Source organism: Phascolarctos cinereus, unplaced genomic scaffold (genome assembly GCF_003287225.1).
Source record: "Phascolarctos cinereus isolate Bilbo 61053 unplaced genomic scaffold, phaCin_HiC Scaffold_726;HRSCAF=1367, whole genome shotgun sequence".
Taxonomy (NCBI): domain Eukaryota; kingdom Metazoa; phylum Chordata; class Mammalia; order Diprotodontia; family Phascolarctidae; genus Phascolarctos; species Phascolarctos cinereus.
This window is the reverse complement of record NW_027556098.1, coordinates 400291625-400317916: the sequence shown is the minus strand read 5'-3', so window position 1 is coordinate 400317916 and position 26292 is coordinate 400291625. Positions and strand designations below refer to the sequence as shown.

General features: G+C 43.8%; 1 protein-coding gene across 1 annotated transcript in view; it reads right to left on the bottom strand.

Annotated features, from left to right (window-relative positions):
* Positions 1 to 26292, bottom strand: part of MEGF6 (multiple EGF like domains 6) — a 370100-nt gene that overhangs the window by 333950 nt on the left and 9858 nt on the right. The window contains 1 exon segment of the mRNA XM_020975509.2: positions 9494 to 9628. Coding sequence (XP_020831168.1) covers positions 9494 to 9628 — 135 coding nt within the window.

Genomic DNA, 26292 nt, shown 5'->3' with positions numbered 1-26292 from the left:
GAAACGCTCCCCCACCCCACCCCACCATGTTGCGAGATACCTGGGCGTGCGCTAGGGATACAACCGCAAAGACAAATCAGGCACTGCTCTCAAGAAGCCTACTTTCTACACTGAGGATGCAGCCTATGTACACGAGATAACCCAAGGAAGAAGAGGACACAGAGGGATTCTCAAGGGGGGCAGCACCTGGACCCAGGAGCCTTGAAGGAAGAGGAAGACTTGGAGGCCGAGCTGGGAAGACGTGCCCATACAAATACACTGAGGCTGGAGATGAAAGGGCCACTTCAGGAGATCGTCCACCTTGGCCAGAGAGCGGAGTGTATGAAATGGAGCAGTTTGGTCAGAAAGGTAGCCCAGAGCCAGATAGCAGACAGCCTTAATAGAAAGCCTGAAATCAAAACTGAATACTGGATAATGATAATCATCAAACTCGGCTCCAGAAGTGGGGAACTTTGGGGCATGGAACATTGCAATTAGACCCGGCTGGTTCATCGATTAGTTCTGCTCAATGCCTTCATTTCACCCCATCCCCCGCTCTTCTTCATTAGGCTTCATTTTAGTGTTGGTATGTCTAGATCTTGGCATAATGCTAGAGCTTACCCACTTCGTGGTTGGTTGATTGTTGATTATTTTTTGTTACAAAGAGCAGCTCTCTGACTCAGAAGGAGAGAGGCACCTATTGGGAAATGCATGGGTGATAGGAAAAAAAAATGAAAGCTATTGATTTTTTTAATTTTTAAGGGAAACGGAGGCACTTGCATTTTGCCCTGGAGGAAACAGGACATTTTTGAGCATGGAAGCGACGTGGTCGGACCTATGGCTTAGGAAGATTATTTAATCCACATCGTGGAGGCAGAAAACCAATTGGAAGTCTACTGGGAATTCCAGGCTTGGTGACGAGGTCCGGAATTAGGTCTGGTAGTTGAGCGAGTAGAGGAAAAAAAGGCAGAGGAGAAAAGGTTGCAGAGGTAGAAGTAATGGAATATTTATGTTGCCCAGTGCTCCAGCCAAACCGGATGACTCCAAATTCCCTGATCAGACCTGCAATTGTCTTCCTCCAAGAGCCTTGGAGAACAAATCTTCCCATTCCTGCAATGCCCTTGGATGTCCGCTCTCTCTGTCGCTCAGGAGGTCTCTCTTCTGGTGCTTGGTGCTGGCTGACTGACTGATCTCCTAGAACGAGTCTCACCCTACACTGCCTTCCATCCCAGTGATCCCTGGCCAATATTCATCCTCTCACCTGGCCTGATGGACAAGTTTCCATCTGTATATCTCCCCACCATCACTGGCACAGCCTAAGAGCTGAGAAAGTATTGGCTGAGGGAAAACCTATTATGCTAAGGACTCCTCAAAGAGAAAGGATGGGACCAGTCTAGAAGAAAATGCGCTGGGCTTATGCTGACTTCGTTGGTATAGGGGATTTCCTTACCTAGGAATTCTCTTTTCTGATTAAGTTACATGCGGGGAGAGGAGGGGAAAAGATGCTTAACTTCCCTGGGCCTCAATCTCATTTGCAAAATGGGGGTGAAAATATCTGTGATACCCAACTCACAGGTGTTTGGGGCTAAAATGAAATGAAGGAAAAACTTCTCAATACTTCAAAAATCAATGCCAGTCATTATTATTAATAGTGACTGGTTGATTTGGAGACAAAGCAGCCCATAATAACCCTAGCACCAGCTCTCCTGAAGAACACTTCTCTTCATGACTTCCTGAGTTCTCTCCCCCAATGTGGTTTCTAAAAACTTTTTGGTGTCATAGACCCCTCTGGGGAAGTCTATGGACCTCTTCTCAGAAGGATATTTTTAAATGTACAAAATAAAATTCAGAGGATTTCAAAGAAAATAAATTATGTTAAAATATAGTCACCAAAATATTTTTTTTTTAATTCACAGACCCTGCGCTAAAAAGCCCTGCTCTAAAATGTCCCCATTCTACAGATGAAGACCTAAGGCTCTCCTAGAGACAGAGCAAACTTTCCACAGTTATATGGCAGAGCTAAGAGTCAAATCCAGGTTCCCTCACTCTGAACTTAGGGGCCTTCCCTACTACACCAGGCCTCTACTCGAGGCAGATGCAGTTAGCTTTAATTTCAGGGAATTCTCAGGTCCCCCAAGACCACATGGTATCTCAAAGCCTTAAGGTCACCCAACAATGAAAGGCATGAATCGACACCATGAGAATCTGGGCTTGTATCGTGCCAAACTCTCCTACCACTGAGTAGGGAACATCTGGTTTCTGGCCAGATCCTTTTGCCCCTTAACAGCCAACAGAGATTCAGAGCTGGCCACAATGAGAGCGCCAACCCAGAAGTGACAGGAGGTATATGCCACAAGGACATTGTCTTTGCAGAAAAGCATTGATTATCTACTACTTTCAAGGCCGCATGAACTCATCAGTGTGCAGAGTGGCCTCATCCCCTGCAATTCCTATGCCCTGTGCCTCTCTCCACATCCCCCTAAAAGGAGCCATCCACTCAACGCCCGGGAGGCCAGTCTCTGTCCCTTTTAATATTTCCCAGCCACTCAGGCATTACTCAGGCTGTTATCCCTCTCTCACACTCCATAACAGTTCCCCCCCTTCCTCCTCCAGCAGACACAAAATCTGGATACATTGACTGAATCTCCCAATCGGGAGGGAGTTCTGATCAGCATCTAGTCCAACCCATCCTGGACCCATAAATCACCTCTACAATGTGGAGGCCTTCCAGCCTGTGCTGAAAAGCCTCCAAGGACAGGGAGCCTCTTATCTTCCAAGGCATCCATGTCACTACAGAATAGTTCTAATGGTTACCTTCTTATGGCAAACCTCTTTGTAACTCATTCCCCAGAGGTTCTTAACATAGGGTCTCAAAACATTCCCCTCCAGTATGTGGTTAACTATTCCTGCTAGGTGGCACCACAGTGCATAGAGCACCCTGAGTTCAAAGCCAGCCTCAGACACTATGGTACTCTGGACAAATCACTTAACCCTGTCTGCCTCAGTTTCCTCATCTGTAAAATGAGCTCCAGTATCTTCACCAAGAAAACACCAAATGGGGTCAGGAAGAGTCAGACATGACTGAACAATAACAACATGAAACCTTTGCTTATGGCCTAGCTACCAGCAATCCCTCCAAAAATTATCTTGTCTATCCATGCTTTATGGCCTGCAATAGCCATTTGATAAATGCTTGGTGACCTGTGATTTCTTGTGGCAGATTTTCTAGTCAATTGGGCTAAAAAGCCGGGCCCCAGGGAGCTACAAAGACTAACCCTTAAAGCCATCTTCTCAAAAGCCCTCATTTTATATGGGAAGGAAGCATAAACCTAGAAAAGACCAGAGATTTTCCTGAGGGGCCCGAGGCCTAAAAGCCTGGGCCTCCTGCTGCCCTGTCTAGGGTTCTTTCCAATTCTTAGAAAACTCCAGACCTGAGGGGGAACATTTGTCCCTAATATGCTCAGTACTTTCATCATCACTATTGTAATGTTGCTAAAAATAGCCGTAATGTGGAGGAAGTTGAGAATGCGCTCTTCGGAGGAATCACTTCTGCCCTTTGGCTGACCAAGGAGGAAAAAAAGCAGGATTCTGCAGCTGAGAAAACAAAAACAGGGAATCAGCTTCATCTCTCTTTACCTCACTTTCCTCAGAAACTAAAATAAAGGGAGTCATACTACACAGCCAGGGCCCCTGGGGTCCCTTGCAACTCTAGATATAGGACTCTGTGACCTTGGACAACTCGACCTCCCTAGGACTCAGCTTCTGTGCCTCAGTTTCCTCTTTTGTAAAACAGGAAGATTAGTCCAAATGGCCTCAAGGTTCTCTTCTAGCTCAGGATCTCGGACTCTATAGCTTAAAACTGAATCCCACCTTCTAAATATTCCCCCCGTCTCCAACCCTGCACTTGGTCCGGGGCTCTGTATACAAATAAGAGTTGATAATCCAGTCTTTGTCACTACCTATGTGATGTCCTGATATCTAGAAGTTCTAGCTGCCTGCCCATTCCCAACCTCGGTCAATAGTCGATCACACAGAGCCACTGGGAAGCCTTCCTCTAGCCACCCACCTCCCAAACACCAGCTCCCAGTTTCCTGGCAGCTGGACCCCAACTGCTGTTCATGGCTTATGAGAAAAGCTACACCTCCAAAGCCTTCACACGTTGGAACAAAATCCCAACATAAAATGTCTAGACGGGTAACACCGTTATGACCAAAACAGAAACAGGTTTAAAGGTCCCCGTTTTGTAGCATCATCTGCTCAGCAAGCCATCTGTGGGTTCATTCAGGTCTTGCCTGAAGCCTCCTGATGCTGGAAACCAGCAGCATCTGGGGCTACTTATACCTGGCCCCGTGTCCCTCAGCTGAGGTCATGTCCCACCTACCCTGGCCACTGGTCCTCTTTGAGAGCAAAGGACAAACAACAATAACCCTGGCTAAGCCTGTTATTTGGGGTGGGGGGAAGTTCCTCAGTCTTTGCCCAGGGGAGACTAAAGGGAAAGGAAATCCCCCAAAAAACCTCCCAACAAGGGTATATTTCTTTGGTCAGCTAAAGTATTTGAGGATGCTGCCAGAAATGCCCACTTCCTTACACTCACCTGAGCCCAGTGGTACCCGCCAGCCCAGCCACTTCAAATAAAGCAGCCAGCCTATGCCCCATCATCCATTCTGTGCTGTGGATGAGGCTGAAGCCAAGAAAGTCACAAAGGGATGCCCCAGGGGCAGCTAGGTGGTGCGGTAGATAGAGCACTGGCCCTGGAGTGAGGAGGACCCAAGTTCAAATCCAGCCTCAGACACTTATTAGCTGTGAGACCCTGAGCAAGTCACTTAACCTCAAGTGTCTCAAAAAAAAAAAAAAACAGGACACCCCAGTAACCAGGGCCATCAGTCATGGAAAAGGGTCACACCTGAAGTTTCCCCAGCCAATGGCAGAACCAAATTCCTACCACACCTTGTATCATCGAGTGGTCAATTCTACTCTCCTTTACCCCTAGATCTCAGCGTAAGGCAAAATCTACAACTGACAGACAGTGTGGTACTGCGGATGAAAGACGCTCTTGGAGCCAGAAGACCTGTCTTAGCTAGTTCAAATCCCAGCTGTACTACTGATAAGCTGTTTTACCCTATATGTCATTCCAGCTCTCTGAGTCTCAGTTTCCCCATCTGTAGGCAGAGAATTGCTCATCCTCCCTAAATCCCAGGGTTCATAGGTGCTAGAAGGGAAGGTTATCTCAGATGTCCTCTAGTCCATTTTAGAGATGAGAAAACCACAGCCTGAGATTGGAAGCCCCTCGAGGGCAGGGACTGTCTTTTGCCTCTCTTTGTATTTCCCACACTCAGCACTGTGCCTGGCACATAGTAGGCGCTTAATGTTTATTGAATTGGATTGATTTGGAAGTTGTCGCCTTTAACTTACGTTATCATTGTTCGTCCATTTCAATGCCCACTCGTCAGCGGATTTTTTTTCCCCTTTATGGGCTGGATTAGATGGTCACTGGGGAAATTTCCAGCTCTGAGATTCTGAGATGGAGTAGGATCAGCCCTTCAACAAACAGCTATTGAGCACTGCCTGTGTTCCAAGCACTGTGCTAGGTACTGTGATGGAACACAAACTCCCTGAGGGCAGGGACTATTTTTATATTGTATTTGTAACTCTAGTCCTGTGGTGTGCACACAGAAGACACGTAATAAATGCTTGTTTGGGGTTTGGTGGAGGGAGGTTGTGTCTCATGTCATAGAGGAGGAAACTACTGTCCATCTCACACAGCCAGCATCAGAGGTGGGATACAAACTGGGCTCTTCCCGACCCTCAGCACTGACGCCACGCTGCCCTAGCCTGTTAGGCAGACTCTAAGCCCAGTTCTACATTCCGGCCTGGCATTCTGACATGGGCGGAGGAGTCATTTTGGAAAGCTTTTTTTTTTTTAAAAGTGCCGACGTCTCCGAGCTTGGTACCAGCTTACAACGAACAGAATATGAAAAGTAAACACAGGATTTAACGCGGAATTTGAAATACACTCAGCTAACGCCAAGAGACATAAATCAGGAAAATGAGCCTGTGACTTCCCATAACACATGCTGTGTTAATTACAGTAAATGACATCGACGGTGGCTGGTCACTTAGAGTGGACCATGTCAGGCACGTTTTTATCTGCAGACAGAAGGTTGGACCAAGTGTTGAGCTTATACAGCTGGAAGGAGCCAACCCCCTCATTTTACAGATAAAGAAACTGAGTCTCAGAAAAGTCAAGTGACTTGCCCACAGTCACACAGTGCGTAAGTATGGCAGGTCCAGGATTTGAACCTAGGCCTTCTGAGGTCCTTTCAAGATTTACTTTAATTTTCTTAAGGGTCTGGGGGAAAGGGAGAAACCAAAGATAGAGGAAAAACTTGTTCGTGATACCAAAAGCCGACATTTACTAGTGTCCAAGGTCAGGTCAGCATCAACAGCTGTCCCTCTACCAAACCCTTTACTAAACTGCTTTCTCTTGACCTCCTGGTAGGAAACCGAACTGGTATGTACATTAAACTTCAAAGCAGCTGGTAGGGTGCACCAACACATTTTGCTTGTGTTTAGGGTTTGGGCATTTTTTTGGTCTGGTCCCATATTTTCGTTAATATAACGAACACCCAGTAAAGAGACACCCTCTGTCAATGCAGATCATCTGATGTCCTGCAACCTAACGGTCCCGGAGAAACGTCTGAAACATCGAGAGGTCAAGTTACTTGCCCAGGGTCACACATCAAAGACTTGAACCAGACAAACCTTTGAAAAGCTGAACCCGCTTCAACCTTCTGCTTCGAGATCCATCACCCCCAGCTCAGAGCCATCCAGTGGATCGCAGAAGCTTGCAGGATCAAGGTTTTGCTGAGTTTTCTATTCAAAGCCCTCCACCATCTTCCCCGCCAGTACCAACATTAAATGATTCTCTCCCTTTCTCACCTCCTCCGGGTTCTCTCCTCCACTGCTGGCCCCCAGCGCCCTCAAGTTCCTTTCCTCGGCCTCTTTATAAACTCTGCTCACAGGAAAGCATGGCAGAGGGGAAATGTGCTGCATATAACCACTGAACATGGGGGTCTGTGGAAGCCAAGTTCAAATCCCAGTTCTGACACTTGCTACCTGGGCAACCCTGGGACAAGTGGATGGAGCAACTGGTCTGGAATCAGGAAGACCCAAGTTCAAATCCAGTCTCAGACACTTACTAGACATGTGACCCTGGGCAAGTCACTTAATTTCTGCTTGCTTCAGTTTCCTCACGTGTAAAATGAGGGGGTTGAACTAAAGGGGCCTCTAGCTGGGCCCATCCAACTCTAAGTCCATGAGCCTATGAAAGGGGACGTCACCAAGCATAACACCTTAGTGTTAATCCAAGACCCTGGCCTCTGGACACATGCTCTCTTGCCTAGAGCACAGCCCTTCACTCTCGGGCTTCCACAGCTTCATTCAGACCATTTCCCCATTCCTGGAATGCCCATCTTCCCCCCTTCTCCTACTGACTTCCTACCCTTCCTGCAGAGAGCAGATTGCCTGCTCTTTTCTCCAGGGGATCAAAGGACCTCCGGGGGATCATAGGATCTCTAGAGGATCTCCAGGGATCACAGGATCTCTAGAGGATCTCCAGGGGATCACAGGATCTCCAGGGGATCATAGGATCTTGGCTCTGCAGCTGGAAGGGAGCTCACACACCATCTAGTCCAACACCCCCCTCATTTCACAGATGCGAAAACCAAGGCCCACCTTTAGGATTAAAGTGACCCTTCCCAAAGTCACCCCCCTTCCTGATTCCAGCCCATTCCTCCCTCCAGGCTTTAATTACCTTCCTCACCTTGAGCTTCTCCCTTCTCCAGGCCACCTCCATCCGCTAAAGCGCAGATCCCACCAGGTCACCCTCTACTCAACAGACTCCACTGACTCTTATCACCTCCAGGAGCAAACATCAACTGCTCTGCCTGGCATTCAGAGCCCTTCGGAACCCAGCCCCCTCCTCCTCCCTTTCCAGTCTTCTCATAACTTGCTCCCCAACGCATACTCTTCAATCCAGAGACACTGAAGCTGTCCTACGAACTAGACTCTCTGTCTCTCACCTCCAGGCACCATCTCCATCTGCCCCCATGCCGGGAACCTTCTCTTTCCTCCGCTCTGACTCCTGACCTCCCCGGCTTCCTTTAAGTCCCAGCTAAAACCCCACCTTCTCCAGGAAATCTTCCCCAGGCCCTCTCCATCCCAGGGACTTTCCTTTGCTAATTGTTTCCTCTCCTGTATACAGCTTGCTCTGCATATATCGGACATCTCTCCCATTAGATGGTGAGCTCCTTGAGGGCAGGGACTATCTCTTGCCTCTTTTTGTATTCGTAGAACTTCTCACAGTGTCTGGCACACAGTAGGCACTTAATAAATGTTTACTGAGGGGGCAGCTAGGTGGCACAGTGGACATAGCTCCAGCCTTGGAGTCAGGAGGACCTGAGGTCAAATCTGGCCTCAAACACTTGACACCTACTAGCTGTGTGACCCTGGGCAAGTCACTTCACCCTAATTGCCTCACCAAAAAGCAAAAAAACAAACAAACAAACAAATAAATAAATGTTTATTGAATTGAATTGAAAAAGGTATCACATAACAACAGGATTGTCATTCCAGGGCTGGAAAAAGCCTTAGCCATCATTTAATCCAAACTTCTCATTTTACAGAGGAGGAAACCAAGTCCTGAGATGGGTTCAGTGAGCTAGGTGGCATAGTAGATAGAGCACTGGGCCTGAAGTCAGGAAGTCCCAAGTTCAAATCCAGCCTTGGACAATTCGTAGATGTGTGACCCTAAGCAAATCACTTCACCGCTGTCTGCCTCAGTTTCCTAAACTGTAAAATGGGGACAATAACAGCACCTACCTCCCAGGATTGCTGTGAAGATCAAATAACATGATATTTGTAAAACTTTGAAAACATTAAAGGACTGTATAAATGCCAGTTATTATCATTGCCCAACATTTTATTTTGTTCCATCCAATGCACTTATCCTGAAATATTATTTATTTTAGTTATCTGTTCTTGTTATCTTACCCCTTCTAATAGACTAGAATCTGGAGGCTAGGGAACAAGTAATAACTGAACTTTGCACCTCTCCTAGCACAATGAGCTGCAAACCACAGGGGCTTAATAAATGCTTATTGTGTTCTCTTTCTCAGGAGCCCTTATACGTTTAGCTTCATCTCTCCTTGTGAAATTAAGGGCTCGACCCACCCCAACCTAAGTAGAGGGATTCCAAGCATCAGCAACTAAGGAGAGAACATTGGGGGCGGGAGGGAAGTCCCAGCATTCCCTGAGATCAATAAGCCTGAGAGCTGGTGAACGTATCCCACCCCACCCCAGGCTTGGCCATGGGAGAGAAGGACAAGGAAGAGGAGGAATATGATAGTCTAGAAGATACATCCTCCTTCCCACTCCCCATCCAGCAGTATCTCCTATCAACAGATGGCATGAGACCTTTTTAAAGGGGTCACCCACCCTGGGAGAAGGCACATACCTCCGCTCATACCCGACACACCACATCTGTCGCCCACAGCCCTGCTTCCACACTTTGACCATCCGGGTGAAGGCCTGGACACAAGGCTGCCGGTGGCCCACGATGGTCAGCTCCGTCACAGTACACACGTTGGGCCTGGTGTGGAGAGAGAGAGAGAGAGAGAGAGAGAGAGAGAGAGAGAGAGAGAGAGAGAGAGAGAGAGAGAGAGAGAGAGAGAGAGAGAGAGAGAGATTGATTTAGCTTACTTGACAAAACTGGTCATAGAACTGTAGAAACAGAAAAAGTTCAAATGGGAAGGGACCTTGGTAACCATCTGGACCAACCCTCTTCAATTGACAAGGAATGAAAGTAAGACCCATTCAGAAGAAAGGGTTTGCCCAAGGTGCCCTAGGTAATCAGGGACAGCAATATCCTTAAACACTCTTTATGTGTAATTGGAAAAAATATAACACTATTCAGTGTTTTGAAAAATCTATCCCAAGCAGACTTAGATAAACCACTGCAGAGCAGAGAGAGCAGAAACAGGAGAACAACGTATACAACGAATACAACACTGTAAAGGAAAACAATTTTTGTGAAAGATTTAAGAATTCTGACCAATGCAACAATCAGCTGAGACTCCAGAAGGTTGATCGTGAATCTCCTGCCCCTCGACAGAAGTGGAGGATGACAGGTACAGAGTGAGACATACATTTTCAGATACGGCCAGTGTGCGGATTTCTTTTTCTCAACTATACTAATGTGAGACAATGGAAAGAAAGTCAATGTAGTCAGAAAACTGGTATTCAGTTCTCAGCTCTGCTACTTGCTGATTGTACAACAAGGGAAAAATAAATCAACAAATCAACAAACCCCAAAGATGCATTAAAAGAAGATTTTTTAAATTAAAGGAGAAATAGATAAATTAGAAAACACAGATTTCAGCCTTCAGCAAATCATCATCTCTTTGGAATTTGGTTTCTTCATTTGTTAAAAAAAAAAAAATAGGGTTCACAGTAGATTATGATTATCCCTTCCACATTGCAGGGGCATTAGGGGCATGGCACCCCCACAATTTGTAAAATCCCTGTTAAAATTTTTTGGCCCTCCCTTCGTACCAGAGAAGAAGTCTGAATTATCATGGCACTAAAAGATAAAATATTTTGATATTACACAAATCTATATATCTATTTTATGAATTTCTCAGTTTCTAAACTTTTGCTGTGTTTTCTACAAGCCTTTGTGTGTCATCTGTGGCTTCCTCAAAACGCCCCAAAAATTCCCACTTAATTTCTTATGCCAACCTGCGATACATCAAAATCGCGATGGGGAAAGTCACACTGTGGAAAGGACAACGGGATCTCTAAAGTTGTTTCCGGTTTAAAATCTATGATCTCATAAGGGAAAAATGGAGGACCTGACTGTAACACGTTTTCTCAACTAGCCTTCTCGTCCAACCCTTACCTAAAATGTATTTCAATAATGATAATAATCACGATGGTGATAAATAGCTGGCATCTATATAGCACTTTAAGGTTTGCAAGATGTTTTACATGCTGTCCCACTTGACCCTCACAATAACCCTTGTGAGGTAGGTACTATTAGTATCCCCATTTTACCAATGAGGAAATAGATTCATTTCATAGTGTTTAGTCTGCAGCTTCTAGGACCCTTTCTCTTGATGTATGTAAGCAAATTTGTGCTGCTTAGAATTGAATAACTACAAAGGCCTTCCTTCTTCTGGGGAAAGCAAATAAACTGATTTCACTCAGAAAATACAGGCATACTCAGAGTGAGACACAGCTGTATTCATAATGATGGCCTTTCCTTAGGAGGATTTCTGCTTATTGGAAGTTTATTCACCCTTCCCCAACAGAATGTGAGTCAGCATTCTTAATGCAGAAATCTCAAGGGGAAAGACATAATCACTTTCCATCAGAGGCCTTTGATCCTGGATAGAAAGAACAGCCCAAGGCCATCCTTCTAATACTAGCCCAGCAATTCAGAGGCAGAAATTCTGGAGAAGACTCATGCCCATATTAATTGGCTACCTATACGGGTTTGGATTGCTTCTTGCTTTCACCCCTGAAGCCAGCCAAGATCTCCCCCTCTACCCACAAGTATAAGTTCTTGGATAATGTCTGTTTGGTCCCAAATGCACCATGGCAACTGAGATTATAGATAAGACTCCTCACATTCCCGTTGCTGGCTACCCTTGAGTGAATGAGAGAACATTCTAATCCCATGCTCTCATGTCCCTCAACTAATTATTATACTGAAAGATCCCAAAACAGATCTGAAAGCTGAGGTTATGGATAAAAGCTGGCTTTTCACCAATCAGCATCCTAGAGAAAGGGGGAGGGTAGGGCAGAGCATCTCTATAGGAGTCCCATCAGAGATGAGACTTTTCCTACACAAAAGGGAAAGATGAGAAGCCATCTTGAAGGCAAGTTCCCCCCACCACCCCCAATCTAGACACACATCTAGAGGATCATAGCACCCCACCGTCATCTTAGTCAGCTGTAAAGATATCCTCTAATGAGCCTGTTTCAGACATGTAGGTCTTATACGTGGGCGCTCTCCTGTTCCCTTTCTCTGGTATTTATCAATTCACAAGCACTTCTTACGCATGAGGCACTGTGCTAAGCCTCAGAGACACAAAGACAAAAGTGAACCAGTCCCTGCCCTCAAGAAACTTACATTCTAATTAGGGAGCAACATAGTAGACCAAATGGATACAAGGTAGTCTTGGGAGGGCTTGGCCAGCTGACATTAGCATGTCCCACAGCCAAGGTATTTAAAATAACCCAATGCTTCACCTGATAAAAATGTTTGTTTACATAAAAAGTCAGGTCTTTTCTTAAGAGTGGAATGAGTACAGCCTTCATCTTTTGTCCTAGTCTTCCCAAAGAAACTCTTCCTTGAACAAAGAAAAAGTTACTCAAAACAAAAACCAATAAGATGTCCAGGTCTGGCAATGCATGCAACATTCTGCTCCCAGAGCCTCTTGGCTCCACCTTCCCTAACCTCCCCAGACAGGTCTGCCAGGACAACCAGCCCCCTGCAAGATGCTCATGCAGCCGAAGTCTTCGTTTCCATTACATTAAAGCCCTCCACGTCCCTTTTCAATGTTTGAACACCTAGCCTGAGTAAGTTGGGTACCCCCCATCCACCCAAGTAATTTGGGAAATGTAAATGAGTCAGCAGCCTGGACAGAGGAAAACACAAAATCAGCAATAATTCACAGGGGATGGGAACGGCAGAGCTTATGCCAGGGCATTGTAGCTAATTAACTGGGAGATTAAAATGCTTTGGCTTCCAAATTGATAATAAATAATAAAATGTATACTCTCTTTGCAAGCACCTAGAGGTCTCCAAGTTGGGCATTTTGCATGTAAAGTTTGGTCTCCATTGCTGTGGGCTGCCTTACTATAGCCCTCTCCCACAGACTCAGTGATTCTTCACCTCCTAAGCCATTGACCCCAAGCCAAGGTGGAATCATGCCTTCTCAAGTGGGGTACTATAGGGGCAGAATGTTGCCTGCATCCTCAGACTTAGTCACCAGGTTGGTTATTTTTGCTTAACTCTTTCTTTTTTTCAGTGGCGGGATCTACTGGGGGTAAGGAGAAGAAGCTGGACGTATCCAGAAATAACTGTAATATCCAAAAGGCAGAAATAAAACTTTTTAAATTTTTTTAGTAAACGAACCGTTCAGGGTAATAGAAAAGCAGGAATTGGTGCTTTGGAATCAAAGCCTGAAGGCCTGGGTTCAAATCCCATCTCTGCCACATGCTAGCTGTGTGACTTCGAACAAGGTACTTTCCCCCTCTCTGGACCTCAGTTTCCTTTTCTGTAAAACTGGAAGGGGAGATAGGAAACAAGTTATTCTCAGGGATCTCTTCCAGTTCTAAATCCTATGAAGTCAGCTAGCTAAGTTTATCCAAAGAAATGATTAGCCCTGTTCTGGTTGATTTCGGATGTCCCTCGCCTCCATTTTACTTCTCTCTACCAAACAACTCAGGGCTCCTTCAAAAGTGTTGAAAGCCCAATGCAGGTCTATGGAAGACAGCACTAGATCTATCAACACAACCTCTTTGGACCCTGCTGTGGACTTCGATGACTCTTAACTCACCCACTGTTGTCTCAAGACAGCCACAACTTTAATTCTGGGGCTTGGCCATAGGAGACAGATGCATACGAACACACCATTTCCCAAGTTGGCTGAACCAGAGATGACAAAGATTAGACTGTGTAGCCCTTAAAATCAGGGAAATCTTTTGGCATTTTTTGCACCTCCAGTACCCAGCGCACTTAATAGTAGGCATTTAATACACACTCATTGACAAAGCTGGGGTCACAAAATCATTCACGTAGAAGGGGAAGAGACCTTAGGGGTCATTTACTCTGATGCCTTCATCTTTACAGAGATCACAAATGTGGAACTGGAAGGATCCTTTCAACTTCTTCATTTTGGAGTAAAGGGTACTAAGACAGAGAGGTTAAATGACTTCCCCAAAGTCATGCAGAGGATTTGAACCCATAGCATAGAATCAAAGGATCATTGGCTGAGCTTGAAGGGATCTCAGAAGGCACTGTACTTGCTTGAGGTAGGATTAAAACTCAGATCTAAGAGTGATTTACATAAAGATGAAAAGCGAGCACTTGGAAACTGAGACTGCCAAGTGAAAGATAATAATAGACAACTAATAGTAGATGATAATAACAAGACAGACAATAACAACACAATGACATAATAACAGTCAGATAAGAGACAACAGATTTCCATTTTTGCAGAACACTTCTCATAGATTATTTCATTTAAGTCTCACAAGAACGCTGCCAGGTAGGTATTATAGGTATTCTTGTTCCCCTTTCATAGGTGAGGAAACTGAGGCTCACAAGAGTTACATGACTTGCCCAAGGTCACCTAGTTAAGCCAGTGTCAAGGGAGGGGATTTGAAGCAAGGTCTTCCTAACTTTGGACACAGTGCTCTCATTATAGAGAACAGGACTGAGGGTGGCACCTTGGGGGAAAATTCAGCTATGGGGCAGTTAGGAAGGCTAGGTAGTCCTCCATGTAATTAGAAGTCACATGAACAGTTGAGCATCAAGGTATGAGGTGAGGAGGGAGGGATACAGGTCTTCCCTGAGGCACTGTTTGGTGGATGATCATTGTGGACAATAGGACTGAGGGTAGCATCTTGGGGGAAACCCAAGGGAGTCAGGAGCTCTCAGGCCAGAGATGGCAAAGGGACCCGGCAACTGGTCAGAAAGAAATTACAGGGGATCCCTTTGCTAACACTGGACTCAGGACTGGATGCTATCATACAGCTCCACTGCCTATACCCACTTCTAGGTCACAGTTCAAGGGTGAAGAGGAACACTTTTGGTCACAAGTGTTCGGGGACCATAAGGAGCAGTACTGATTATAATCCCAAGGGATCAGAGTCCTTTCTGGGTAAGAACCGGGCAAGCAAAGACCAGGAGAGCAATGACCACACCTCTCCTCAGATCACACCACCTCGAAAGTACCAAAAACTTCCAAACCCTCAGAACTAGGTCTGAAAATGGCAATGCAAAAAAACTTGAAGCTTGGGACAGAGTCCCACACACGCACACACACCAGGAACAGAGTCCAACTTTAATGTAAAGTTCAAAGTCAAGAAATAGGCTAGGAAAATGATCAAACAATTAAAAAAAAAAAAAGAACCTGACCATAAAAAACTACTATGGTGACAGAGAAGACACAAATTCATAAGAAGACAACGATTTTTACACCGCTAAAAGCAAAGCATCCCCTCAAAAAATGAATTGGACATAAGCCCAACAAGAATTTCTGGAAGACCTAAAAAAAATTATTTGCAAAATCAAGTAAGAGTAGTAGAGAAATAATTAAGTAAAGAAATGAGAATGAGGGAAGAAAATTATGAAAAGACAATTAACAGCTTGGTAAAAGAGGTACAAAAAATACTGAAGAAAATAACTCCTTAAAAAATAGAATTGGCCAAATGGGAAAAAAGGTACAAAAGTTGACTGAAGAAAATAATTCCTTAAAGATCAGAATTGAAAAAGTGGAAGCTAAGAACTCCATGAGACATCAAGAAACAATAAAACAGCAAAAGAATAAAAAAAAAAGTAAAATATCTCATTGGAAAAACTGACCTAGAAATAGGTTGAGGAGCGATAATTTAAGAATTTTTGGACTACTTGAAAGCCTTGATCAAAGAAAGAATCAAGACATCATATTTCAAGAAATTATAAAGGAAAACTACCCCCAATATCCTAGAACCAAAGGGCAAAACAAAAATTGAAAGAATCTCCCAATCACCATCTGAAAGAGATCCCACGATGAGGGTAGACACTGTCTCAGTTTTTCTTTTTCCACCTGTAGTACAGAGCACAGAGCTAGGCACATAGTGCTTAAAATGTTTTCTCATGTATTTGATGTCACAGAAATCAAGAGAAGGGACAACATCCAGGAGTGGGATGGGTGGTCAGTGGTGTTTCCAAAGTTGAAGAAATATCAAGGAGGATGGCTGCTGAGGAACAGCCATTGGTCTGGGCAGTTAAAAGATCACTGGTTACCTTGGAAAAGGTCAATAAAAATTTACTAAGTACCTCCTATGTGCCAGGCATTCTGTTAAGCGCTAGGAACACAAAGGGGCCATCTCCAGTCGTCCTGACCTATAGCTTGCCATCGGACCCAGATGACTCCAGAGGAGAAAGTGGAGGCTGGTGACTTTGTCCAGCTCTTCCTCACTTAAATGCAATTCACATGCAAGCCATGGCATCATCTTCCTGATATTGGGGTCCTTCCAGAACAAAAGACAAACAACAGGGGTACAAATAAAGGCAAAAAGCAGATTCTACTCTCAAGGATCTCACCATCTATTGAGGGAAACAGTATACAAACAACTAAAATTGGAAATAATCAACAGGCACTAGAATTAAGAGATCAGGAATGACTTTCTGTAGAATTCTGAAGGAAGTCAGGGAAGGCAAGAGTCAGAGATAAAGAGGGAGATCATTCCCAATCTAGGGAGTGAAAATGCCTGGTGTCAGGAGCTGAAGCTTCTCCTTCAAGGAACAGCAAAGGTGCCAGTGTTGCTGGATCAGAGAGAGCCTGGGGGGAAGGAATACAAAGACGAGAAGGTTGAGGAGAGGGTTAAGGGAAAGTAGTTCAGTATATCAGTAGGTCCAGATTGTAAAAGGTTGAAACATGAGTAGGCAATGAGGAAATAGAGGTAATGAATACAGATAACTCCCTCTAGGACTGGAGTTGTAATTCTTTTGGGTGTTGAGGAACCCTCTGGTAGTCTGGTTAAAGCCTACGGACCCCTTGTCAGAATAATATTTTAAATGTATATCATAAAATGCATAGGATTATAAAAGAAATCAATCATATTAAAATATAGTTTTTTTAAATTTTTAAGTTCATGGACCCCAGATTAAGGACCCTGGAATTGAAAAAAAGATATAGGACAATAGCTTGAGGATAAAGTGAAGGGTTTTTTTTTTTTAAATAAAGATGGTAGAGACTGAAGCATGTTTGAAGAAAGTGGGGAAGGAGCCAGTAGATAGGGAAAGATAGAAGATAAGGCAGAGGTAGAATGATCAAAGGGCGAACTTCTCAGAGGAGACAGGAGGGCAATGGGATGAAGCGCCCACAAACAGGACCTGACGTTGGAGAGAAGGGTCACTTCATCCTCAAAAACTGCAAATTGGCACTGGGAGAGAGATTCCGGCAAAGCAGGACTGGGGGACAAGATGGCACATGTTTTTAGATAAGAAGAGGCAAAAGTCAGACTCCTCAGATCTTAAAGAGCCTAAACTTTTAAAGTTTCAGGATTCCAGACTAATTTTCACATATGTATATGTGTGTGTGTGTGTATGTATATATATACACACACACACACACATATATATATATACACATACATATACATATAATATATATGTGTGTGTATATATATATGTATAATTTATGTGTGTTTAATTTGAGGGATGTTATTCTGAACTTGACAAACAATAGCACATATGAGCATTTCCATATTCTAAATCAGATTCAAATGTACCTTCCATTCTCTAGTAATCTGACTGGAAGAAGTTTTCTATTGCCCTCTCCTCTACTAACAACAGACCCTTGAATTTCTATAGTGCTTCATCATTTACAAAGCCCTTTCCTCACCTGTGAGTGAGGTAGTGAAGGCATCACCATTTATACCTGGAAAAAATCCAGAAATAGGGGGGCATCTAGGTGGTGCAGTGGCTAGAGCACTGACCCTGGATTCAGGAGGACCCGAGTTCAAATCTGGACTCAGACACATAGCACTTACTAGCTGTGTGACCCTGGGCAAGTCACTTAACCCCATTGCCTAACCCCCCCGCAAAAAAAAGCGAAATACCTGGCCTGAGGTCACATGGTTCCTAAATGTCAGAATTCAAACCCAAGTTTTCTGATCTCAAGGTTAAGGCTCTTTCCATTAAGAGGACCATTCCTGTGGACTTCTGCTGAATTCCAATGCAGCTTTATATTCCACACCCCTCAATAAGTTTGGTGGAAAGATGGATATAGCAATTTTTTTTGCTTTATATGGCTTTTTAAGGTTTGAGAAATGCTGTACAAACATCCCATTTTATCTCGCAACAACCCTGAAAGGTGAGCATTATTATCATCCTCATTTTACAGATGGGGAAATTGAGGCAGACATAGGGGTTTTTTTTAAGTGGCTTGCCCAAGGTCACACAGCTCGTGAGTATCATGGGCTGGACTTGAATTCAGGTCTTCCTAAATCCAAGTTTACAGTTCTGTCTACCAAGTCACCTAGCTGCTACTTTTCATGGGGGGGAAAATCTTTTCTTGAGGCTCAAAATGCTGGCTTGGAGAATTCAGAGAATCTGGTGCTTGTCTTCTAGAAAGCCTGACACAAGGAAGGGGGATTACACTTGTTGTCTTCAGTTGCAAAGGGCTGTTTGGGAACAGCACGAGGAAGCTGCCAAGAAGCTAATTTAGGCTTGATGTCAGGATAAATTTCCTACCGACCCTAGCTGTCCCGAAGTGGATGGGGCTGCCTCAGTAGGTGGCAAATCTTCTCCTTCCTTGGAGGTCTTCAAGCAGAGGCTGAATGATCACTCTTAGAGAGGGGAGGGAAATCTTTTTCTTTTTTTTTTTTAAGTTTTTAATAATTTATTTTGATTTATCAATAATCATTTCCACATGCTTTTGAGTTTAAAATTTTTCTTACCCACCACCCTCCCCAAGACGGCACACAGTCTGACATGGGCTATACATATACATTCCTATTAAACATTTTCACATTAGTGATGTTTTAAGTAAAAATTAGAATCAATAGGAAGAACCACCAGAAAGAGGAAACAAAACTCAACAGAAGAGAAAAAAAACAGAAATTCAAATTCCATAGTTCTTTCTTTGGGTGTGGATATAGCATTTTCCATCACGAGCTCTTTGGAGATGTCTTAGATCCTTGTATTGCTGGGAAGGGTTAAGTTTATCAATATTAGTCATCACACAACGTCGCTGTTATTGTATGCAACATTCTCTTGGTTCTGCTCACTTCACTCAGCATCAGACCATACAAGTCTTTCTAGGTTTTTCTGAAGTCAGCCTGTTCATCATTTCTTATAGCACAATAGTATTCCATTACATTCATATACTACAACTTGCTCAGCCATTCCCCAGCTAATGGGCATCCTCTCAATTTAAGGGAAATCTTTTTCAAGCATGAGTTGGACTTGATGAGGATTAAGCCTCCTCCAGAGCAGGACCTGGCATGAAGGAGACTTGAAGTTGGGTCCTGCCTTTGTCGTTACCAATTCAAAAACAAGATTCTGAAAAGGGGTCCGTCTCTATGCCTCCCCATACTACCACAGGGTGAAGAGCTCCTGTCCTGGAGCACAAGGCATGGTCTACATCTGTAGGGTCAAGCACACAGCAGCGGTGACCGTGACTGGCTGAGCAACTCTATAGGTGCCATGTCTTTCTCCAAGGTCCTGTGATTGAGAAGTTCAAGATTAGCTGTAGCAGCTAATCTGTTTGAGACAGCTAAGTAGCACGGTGGATACCCTGTTAGATTTGGAGTCAAGGCCACAAGAGTTTGAATCCTATTTCAGACATTGCCTAACAGGGTCACCCTGGGTCAATCATTTCTCCTCCTGTGGCCTCAGTTTCCACATCTGTAAAATGGGGATAGCACTGGTGCTATTATTATTATCCCCATTTTATAGATGTGGAAACTGAGGCATATTATTGTGAGGTGTAAATGATAGTATGTGTAAATCTTAAAGCACTATATAAATGTTAGCTATTGTTATTATTTAATATTAGATAAATAATAGCACTATATATATGCTAGCCATTATTATTATTTATCATTGGATGATGAACTTAGAGTTGGAAGGAATCTTGCAGGCCATGGAGTCCAAATCCCTCATTTTATAGATGGAGAAACTGAGGCACAGACAGGTTAAATCACAGGAGATAGGAGTTAAGTCCTAGCCAAAGAGTCTGAGGTAGGATGTGACCCGTTTAGGGAATTCAGTGTTTCCCTTTTTGAGCTGGAAGTACTGAGAAGCACCTGAGATCTAAAAATGAAATTCCAAATGGAGGCTGGGAAAGACTGTGCACGCTGCACACACCCTTCTCTCTCCATGGGTCGCAGTAGGAGAAACAAACGTTAGCCTTCCCTTTCCCTCCAGTTACACGGGAGGACACTCTGTAGAGTTACCACCCCAGGCTTGACAAATTTTCTCTAGATCTCAGAACCAATTTGGCGACCAACCCCTGAATTGAGGAACTGAATATATTATTAACTTTCAAAGAAAAATATCAAAAGGGAAAAATGTTTTAAATTAGTAGGAAAGCATGAATTCCCCACCTCTGGGCAAAATTCTAATCAGAGCCACTACTGGTCCGCAGAAGGAGATCAAAGGATTCTCAAAAAAGCCCAGAGAAAAAGTGGAGCATTCTATCAATCTCATGCCTGGAATGTTCTCTGCCATCACCTACACCTTGGAGAATCTCTAGTCACCTTCAAGGGGTCATTGCCTACAGGACACTTTTTATGACCACCCTCATCCCCCCCCATTACTTAATGCTCATTAATGCTCTCTCTTTCTTAATTCAAATTATTTTATTTTGTAGTTTATTTGTTCAGTCATGTCCAGTATTCATGACCGCAGGGCACACATAGCCTTCTGTCTTCCACTATCCCCCAAAGTTTGTCCAAGCTCATGATCGTGGCTTCTATGACACCATCTATCTATCTCATCCTCTGCCGTCCCCTTTTCCTTTTGCCTTCAATCTTTTCCAACATCTTTTCCAATGAGTCCTGTCTTCTCATTATGTGGCCAAAGCATTTAAGCTCTAGCTTCAGTATTTGACCTTCCAATAAGTAATCTGAATTAATTTCTTTAAGTACTTTATACATTTAGTAATTACTTATCTATGAACATGTCATGCCCCGCCCCCAGTAGAATACAAGCTCCCTGAGAACAAAACCTGTTTTCATTCTTGTTTTTGCAACTCCCTTACCCAGCACACAGCAGGCACTTAATAAATCTTTGCCATATTAAATTCAATTTGTATTTTTGCCCCACAGGGAATAATTCTTCTTGCTGCTAGTGCCGATCCTAACAAAGGAAGCATACCACGGACTTTCTTTCTGTGTGTATCTAGGGAGAAGAATGAAGAAACTGAGTAGAAACCCAGAGCTGAGAGAACTGGAAAAGACCCAAAGACCAATTTGATTCCATCAAACTACCCTTAGTCCCAGTATTCTTGTTTGGGATGGAACATGTCTGAAAACACGAGCTGCAAGGTGCTTTGGATGTGACACAGAAGTCCCATAGGGCCCGTGGAAATTCAGAGGGCTCCAGAAATAACTCTGGGAGCACAATGTCCTTCATCTTCCCCAGCAATGACGTTTCCGTCTGCTCCAAAGCTCTTCTTTCAACGTCCTGCCCTATTGCCTCAGAACTCAGTGGCTCTCACAGTCAAGGGTCATAGTCACGGTCACTGTCACTAAGCTGACAGTAGGCTCCGTACGTCAACGCCACCCAGCTTCTGTTAAGGCTCACCCAGAGAAGGGCTCTATGAACTGACGTGAAGTAAGCAGAACCAGGAAAAACAAAGTTATACTATAACCACCATAACGCAAAGACGAGAACACTGAAAGTCTGATCAATGACATGACCAGAAAGGACTCTAGAGAGTCCTTAGGGAGGTGCCTGCTAATAAGCTAGTAAAGGGGCACTGTGCTAGGGAAGGAAAGGGCATAAAACTTAGAATCTAAGAATGTGGCTTCAAATTCTTCCAAATTCATTTACCATCTAACAGCCTTGGACAAGTAACTTCCTTTGGGCTAAGTTTCTTCCTTTGTAAAATGAAAAGGATGGACCTATAAGGTTTCTTTGGTCATATTAACCACCCTAAGACTCAATTTCTTCATCATAAAAGAGAAAAGCAGCAGCTAAGTGGTTCAGTATACAAAATGCAAGGCCTAAAGTCAGGAAGACTCATCTTCCCGAGTTCAAATCTGGCTTCAGACACTTACTGTGTGACCATGGGCAAGTCACTTAACCTGTTTGCCTCAGTTTCCTCATCTGTAAAGTAAGCTGGAAAAGCAAATAGCAGACCATTCCAGTATCTTTGTGGGACCCTGAGCAAGTCACTTTACCCTGTTTACCCCAGATTCTTCATCTATAAAATGAGGTGGGGAAGGAAATGGCAAACCTCTCCAGTATCTTTGCCAAGAAAATCCCACATGGGATCACATGACTGAAAAGACTGGACATCACCCACCTTCTACAAGAAGGCGTTCCTGCTCCCCCTTAATGCTAGGGCCTTCCCTCTGCTAATGACCTCCAATGATACTGGCTGGTCCCTGTTTGTACATAGCTGTTTGAGGGATGTGTCTCCCCTATTAGAATGTGAGCTCCTTGAAAGCAGGGACTGGGTTTGGGGTTTTTTGCATTTATCTGTATCCCTAGTGCTCAATACAATGCCTGACACATAGTAGGACCTTTTTAAATGCTTTTGGACTTGACTTTGTGTATCTCACATACATGTATGTGTGTATCTCATATGTAAGCATAAAGGCACATGTGTGTATGTGTACATGTATGTATAGCATATATAAACACATATGCATATATATATATGTATATGTGTATATATACACATCATTGCTTGCCCTTTGTTCTCAAAGAAGACCAATGACATCAGGAGGGTGATGTCTTGACTTGCTCGTGAACTGGATTAAGAGAGGCAGAACTGTGCAGAGCCATTGACGTCCAGTGGAAGGACAAAAGTCAGGATGCCTAGTGATGGCCCAGGATGCAGTGGGGTGACCTTGGCAGCTTCCATATCTGACCAAGCTCTAAGCATTCCACAAGGCCTGCTTGAGCTTCCTTCAAGGCCACTGGAATAAATTGCTCTCATCCACTCATTTCAAGGGGAGAGGTGCTTGGAGTAGACATCCTCCTAATTCATCAATGGGTTTGAGGCCTATCGATCAACCTCAACCTGGTTTAACTAGTCTACCAAAACAGTTTTACCAGGTTATGGTCACTGTGCATTCTACAGCCACTAATTGTACACCCACACACATATATATAGGCATGTGTGTGTGTGTGTGTATAAAAAACGTGTGTGTGTGTGTGTGTGTGTATATATATATACATATATATACATATATATACATATATATACATATATATACATATATATACATATATATGCTTATACATGATATCTTCCCCAATAAAATGGGAGCTCCTTGAGAACAGGAATGTTTTCTGCCTTTTCTTTGCTAATTCAGTGTTTAGCATGGTCCCTGGCACAGTAAGAGTTTAAGAAATGCTTGCTGACTTGCCTTGTATCATAAGGACCCCTATACATATTGTTTCCCCAAAATTGACTGAAAGCTCTTTGAGGGCAGGCACCGTTTTTGGCCTTTTCTTTATAATCCCAATGTTCCATACTGATGCATGGTAGAAGTCTGGCTGACTGGTGAGAAGCAGAAATGATAACACCCATAAAGTACTTTAGAAACATAGAAATGACTCATTGATAGATCTATGATAACTATTCTGAGGGATTCTAGTTCTCAAGTCTAAGAAACCAAGACAGTTTGTTCACGTGTTATAAGGTCCTCAGCTCCGGGACAGAGGGAGTGGGGTGCCCCTGGCTGCTCCCTCCCAACCCCCTAACAAAGTTCAATTTTTAAGGGGGAAGAGAGAGAAACGTGGGCCAACTTTCTGCCCTGGCCACCTGCAAGGAAGCTTTCAGCATCTCAAAAGGCCAACTCTAACAGATTTTTCCATTTGAGGATTGGGGAGATGTGGTAGAGAGGGAAAACAGGGAATGAAAGGAAAACTGGACTGCTGTAAACCTGAGTAATCTGAGTGAGTCCTTGTGGGGAAAGGAAAATTAAAGTATTTATATCATCAGGAAGGAAGGAAGGAAGGAAGGAAGGAAGGAAGGAAGGAAGGAAGGAAGGAAGGAAGGAAGGAAGGAAGGAAGGAAGGAGGGAAGGAAGGAAGGAGGGAAGGAGGGAAGGGAGGGAGGGAGGGAGGAGGGAGGGAGGGAGGGAGGGAGGGAAGGAAGGAGGGAAGGAAGGAAGGAAGGAAGGAAGGAAGGAAGGAAGGAAGGAAGGAAGGAAGGAAGGAAGGAAGGAAGGAAGGAAGGAAGGAAGGAAGAAAGGAAGAAAGGAAGGAAGGAAGAAAGGAAGGAAGGAAGAAAGGAAGAAAGGAAGGAAGGAAGAAAGGAAGGAAGGAAGGAAGGAAGGAAGAGAGAGAGAGAGAGAGAGAGAAAGAGAAAGAAAGAGAAAGAAAAGAAAGGAAAGAAAGAAAGGATAGAAAAAAAGGAAAGAAAGAAAGGAAAGAAAGAAAACCCTCTAGTATCCCCAAGCCTTTCTGTTCTGTATAATGGAGTCCTGCTTTTCATTTGGGGGGATGGGGGAGAGAATAGGCATGTTCCAAACTATAAAGTGAACGGAATGTGATCTGAAGGCGCATTCTTCCCAGCTGTCAGAGCATCTGGTCCCCCAGACTGGAGCTTAGCTCATAGCTGAACTAATAATCTTCACATGAACCTAGAGGCAAGGTAAACCAGAGAAGATTCCCACTAAAGAGACCGCAATTATCAGCCAGCCAGGCTTTCTCATCCCCCAAAGACCTCTTTTCCACCCAGGGACGTCAGAAAGAAAGAACAAGAGAGAGTCACACCCTATGAATGAGGAGTTTAAAAGGCAGAAGGGTCCAGCTCCCTCACTGGCTGAGAATATGAGGTCTGGAAAAGAGGATAAAAGTCAGAGAAAGATTGGCAAGCTGCCACCATCACCACTAGTGTGGTATCGGAGAAACAGCCTTGGAGTGGAGGGGTTAGGCTGGAACCCGGAGCTCTACTACCTACTGAGGTTCAGGCAAGTCACTTAACCTCTGGGCCTCAATTTCCTCATGTGTAAAATAATGACTTTTGTGTAAAATAATATTTATATAATGACAGAGACAGAAAGAGAGGGGCAGAGACACAGAGAGAGAGCCTTTTAAATACATAATGTCTTGGATCCTCACAACAACTACTGTAAAGTAGATGCTTGTATTAGCCCTGTTTTGTGTTTGTTTTTCTGAAACTCAGAGAGGTTGTGACTTGCCCAAGGTCACTCGGTTAATAAGCTTTAGAGGCAGAATTTGGACCCAGGTCTCTCCTGACTCCCAAGTCTCCCCTGACTACATCAGGCTGAACTGAATGAACTCTAAGATTCCCTTCTAATGGCAAATTCTTCAAACAGAAGAGCTGTATTCAAATCTTGCCTCTTAACCTCCCTAGGGCCTCGGTTTCCCTATCTGTAAAATAAAGGACTGAAACTACATGGCTTCTGAGGTCCCTTCCAGCTCTAGCACTATGATCCCATGATTTTAGGAATGCAATTAATTCAATAAATATTTAATTGAGCCCCTAGTACGCACCAGATGGAGGTCTCTATGTTGCATTTGGAGTTGTTATTTTTTGATGATTATTTAACCCCTCTCCATGTCATCTACAGTGGCTATCTACCTTTGAAACACTTTTCTTTCATCCATTAAGAATAGGTGAAAGTCCTTCCTCCCAGTAAAGAAGAGTAGACTGTGGGTGTGGAATACTACATACACAGTCAGACACAGAAAGGTTTCATTTAACTCTTTTTCACTGTTACAAAGGAAGGCAATGGGAAAGGATAAACCTAAAATAATAGCTGTGTGAATAGGACCAGGCACTTAATCTCTCAGTGCCCCCTGGCCTCTATCTACAACTATTATTTGCTAAGCAGTCAGAACCTAGGGCAAAGGAGGGATTTTCCTCATTGGTAGCCTCTTAACCCAATGAAATCACAGATTTGATCCCAAAACTTTGATGTAGATTTGTACGGTCTTATGAGTCCATGGGGATAAGATTCTGGATAAACCTGAAAGTGCTATGACTACAGTCCTAGTGATTTTTAAAAATCGACCTATAATAATGTCTTTAAAGACTGGCAATGTCCCTGCCTCCATGGTTAGTGCTGTCTCTGTGGAGTCTATATATCATCAGACTGTGGGAAGATACTAAATAAAATAAGTGTTTGTTGGTTGAAAGCAAAAAAGTAATAACAACAATATTGTTCGATGAAGAACCATGAATGCCTTAGCTCTTCTCAGCAAGGCAATGATCCAAGACAATCCCAAAGGACTCATGATGAAAACTGCCATCCATCTCCAGAGATGAAGTCTGAATGCAGACGGAAGCATACGTTTAAATTTTTTGCTTTCATTATTCTTGT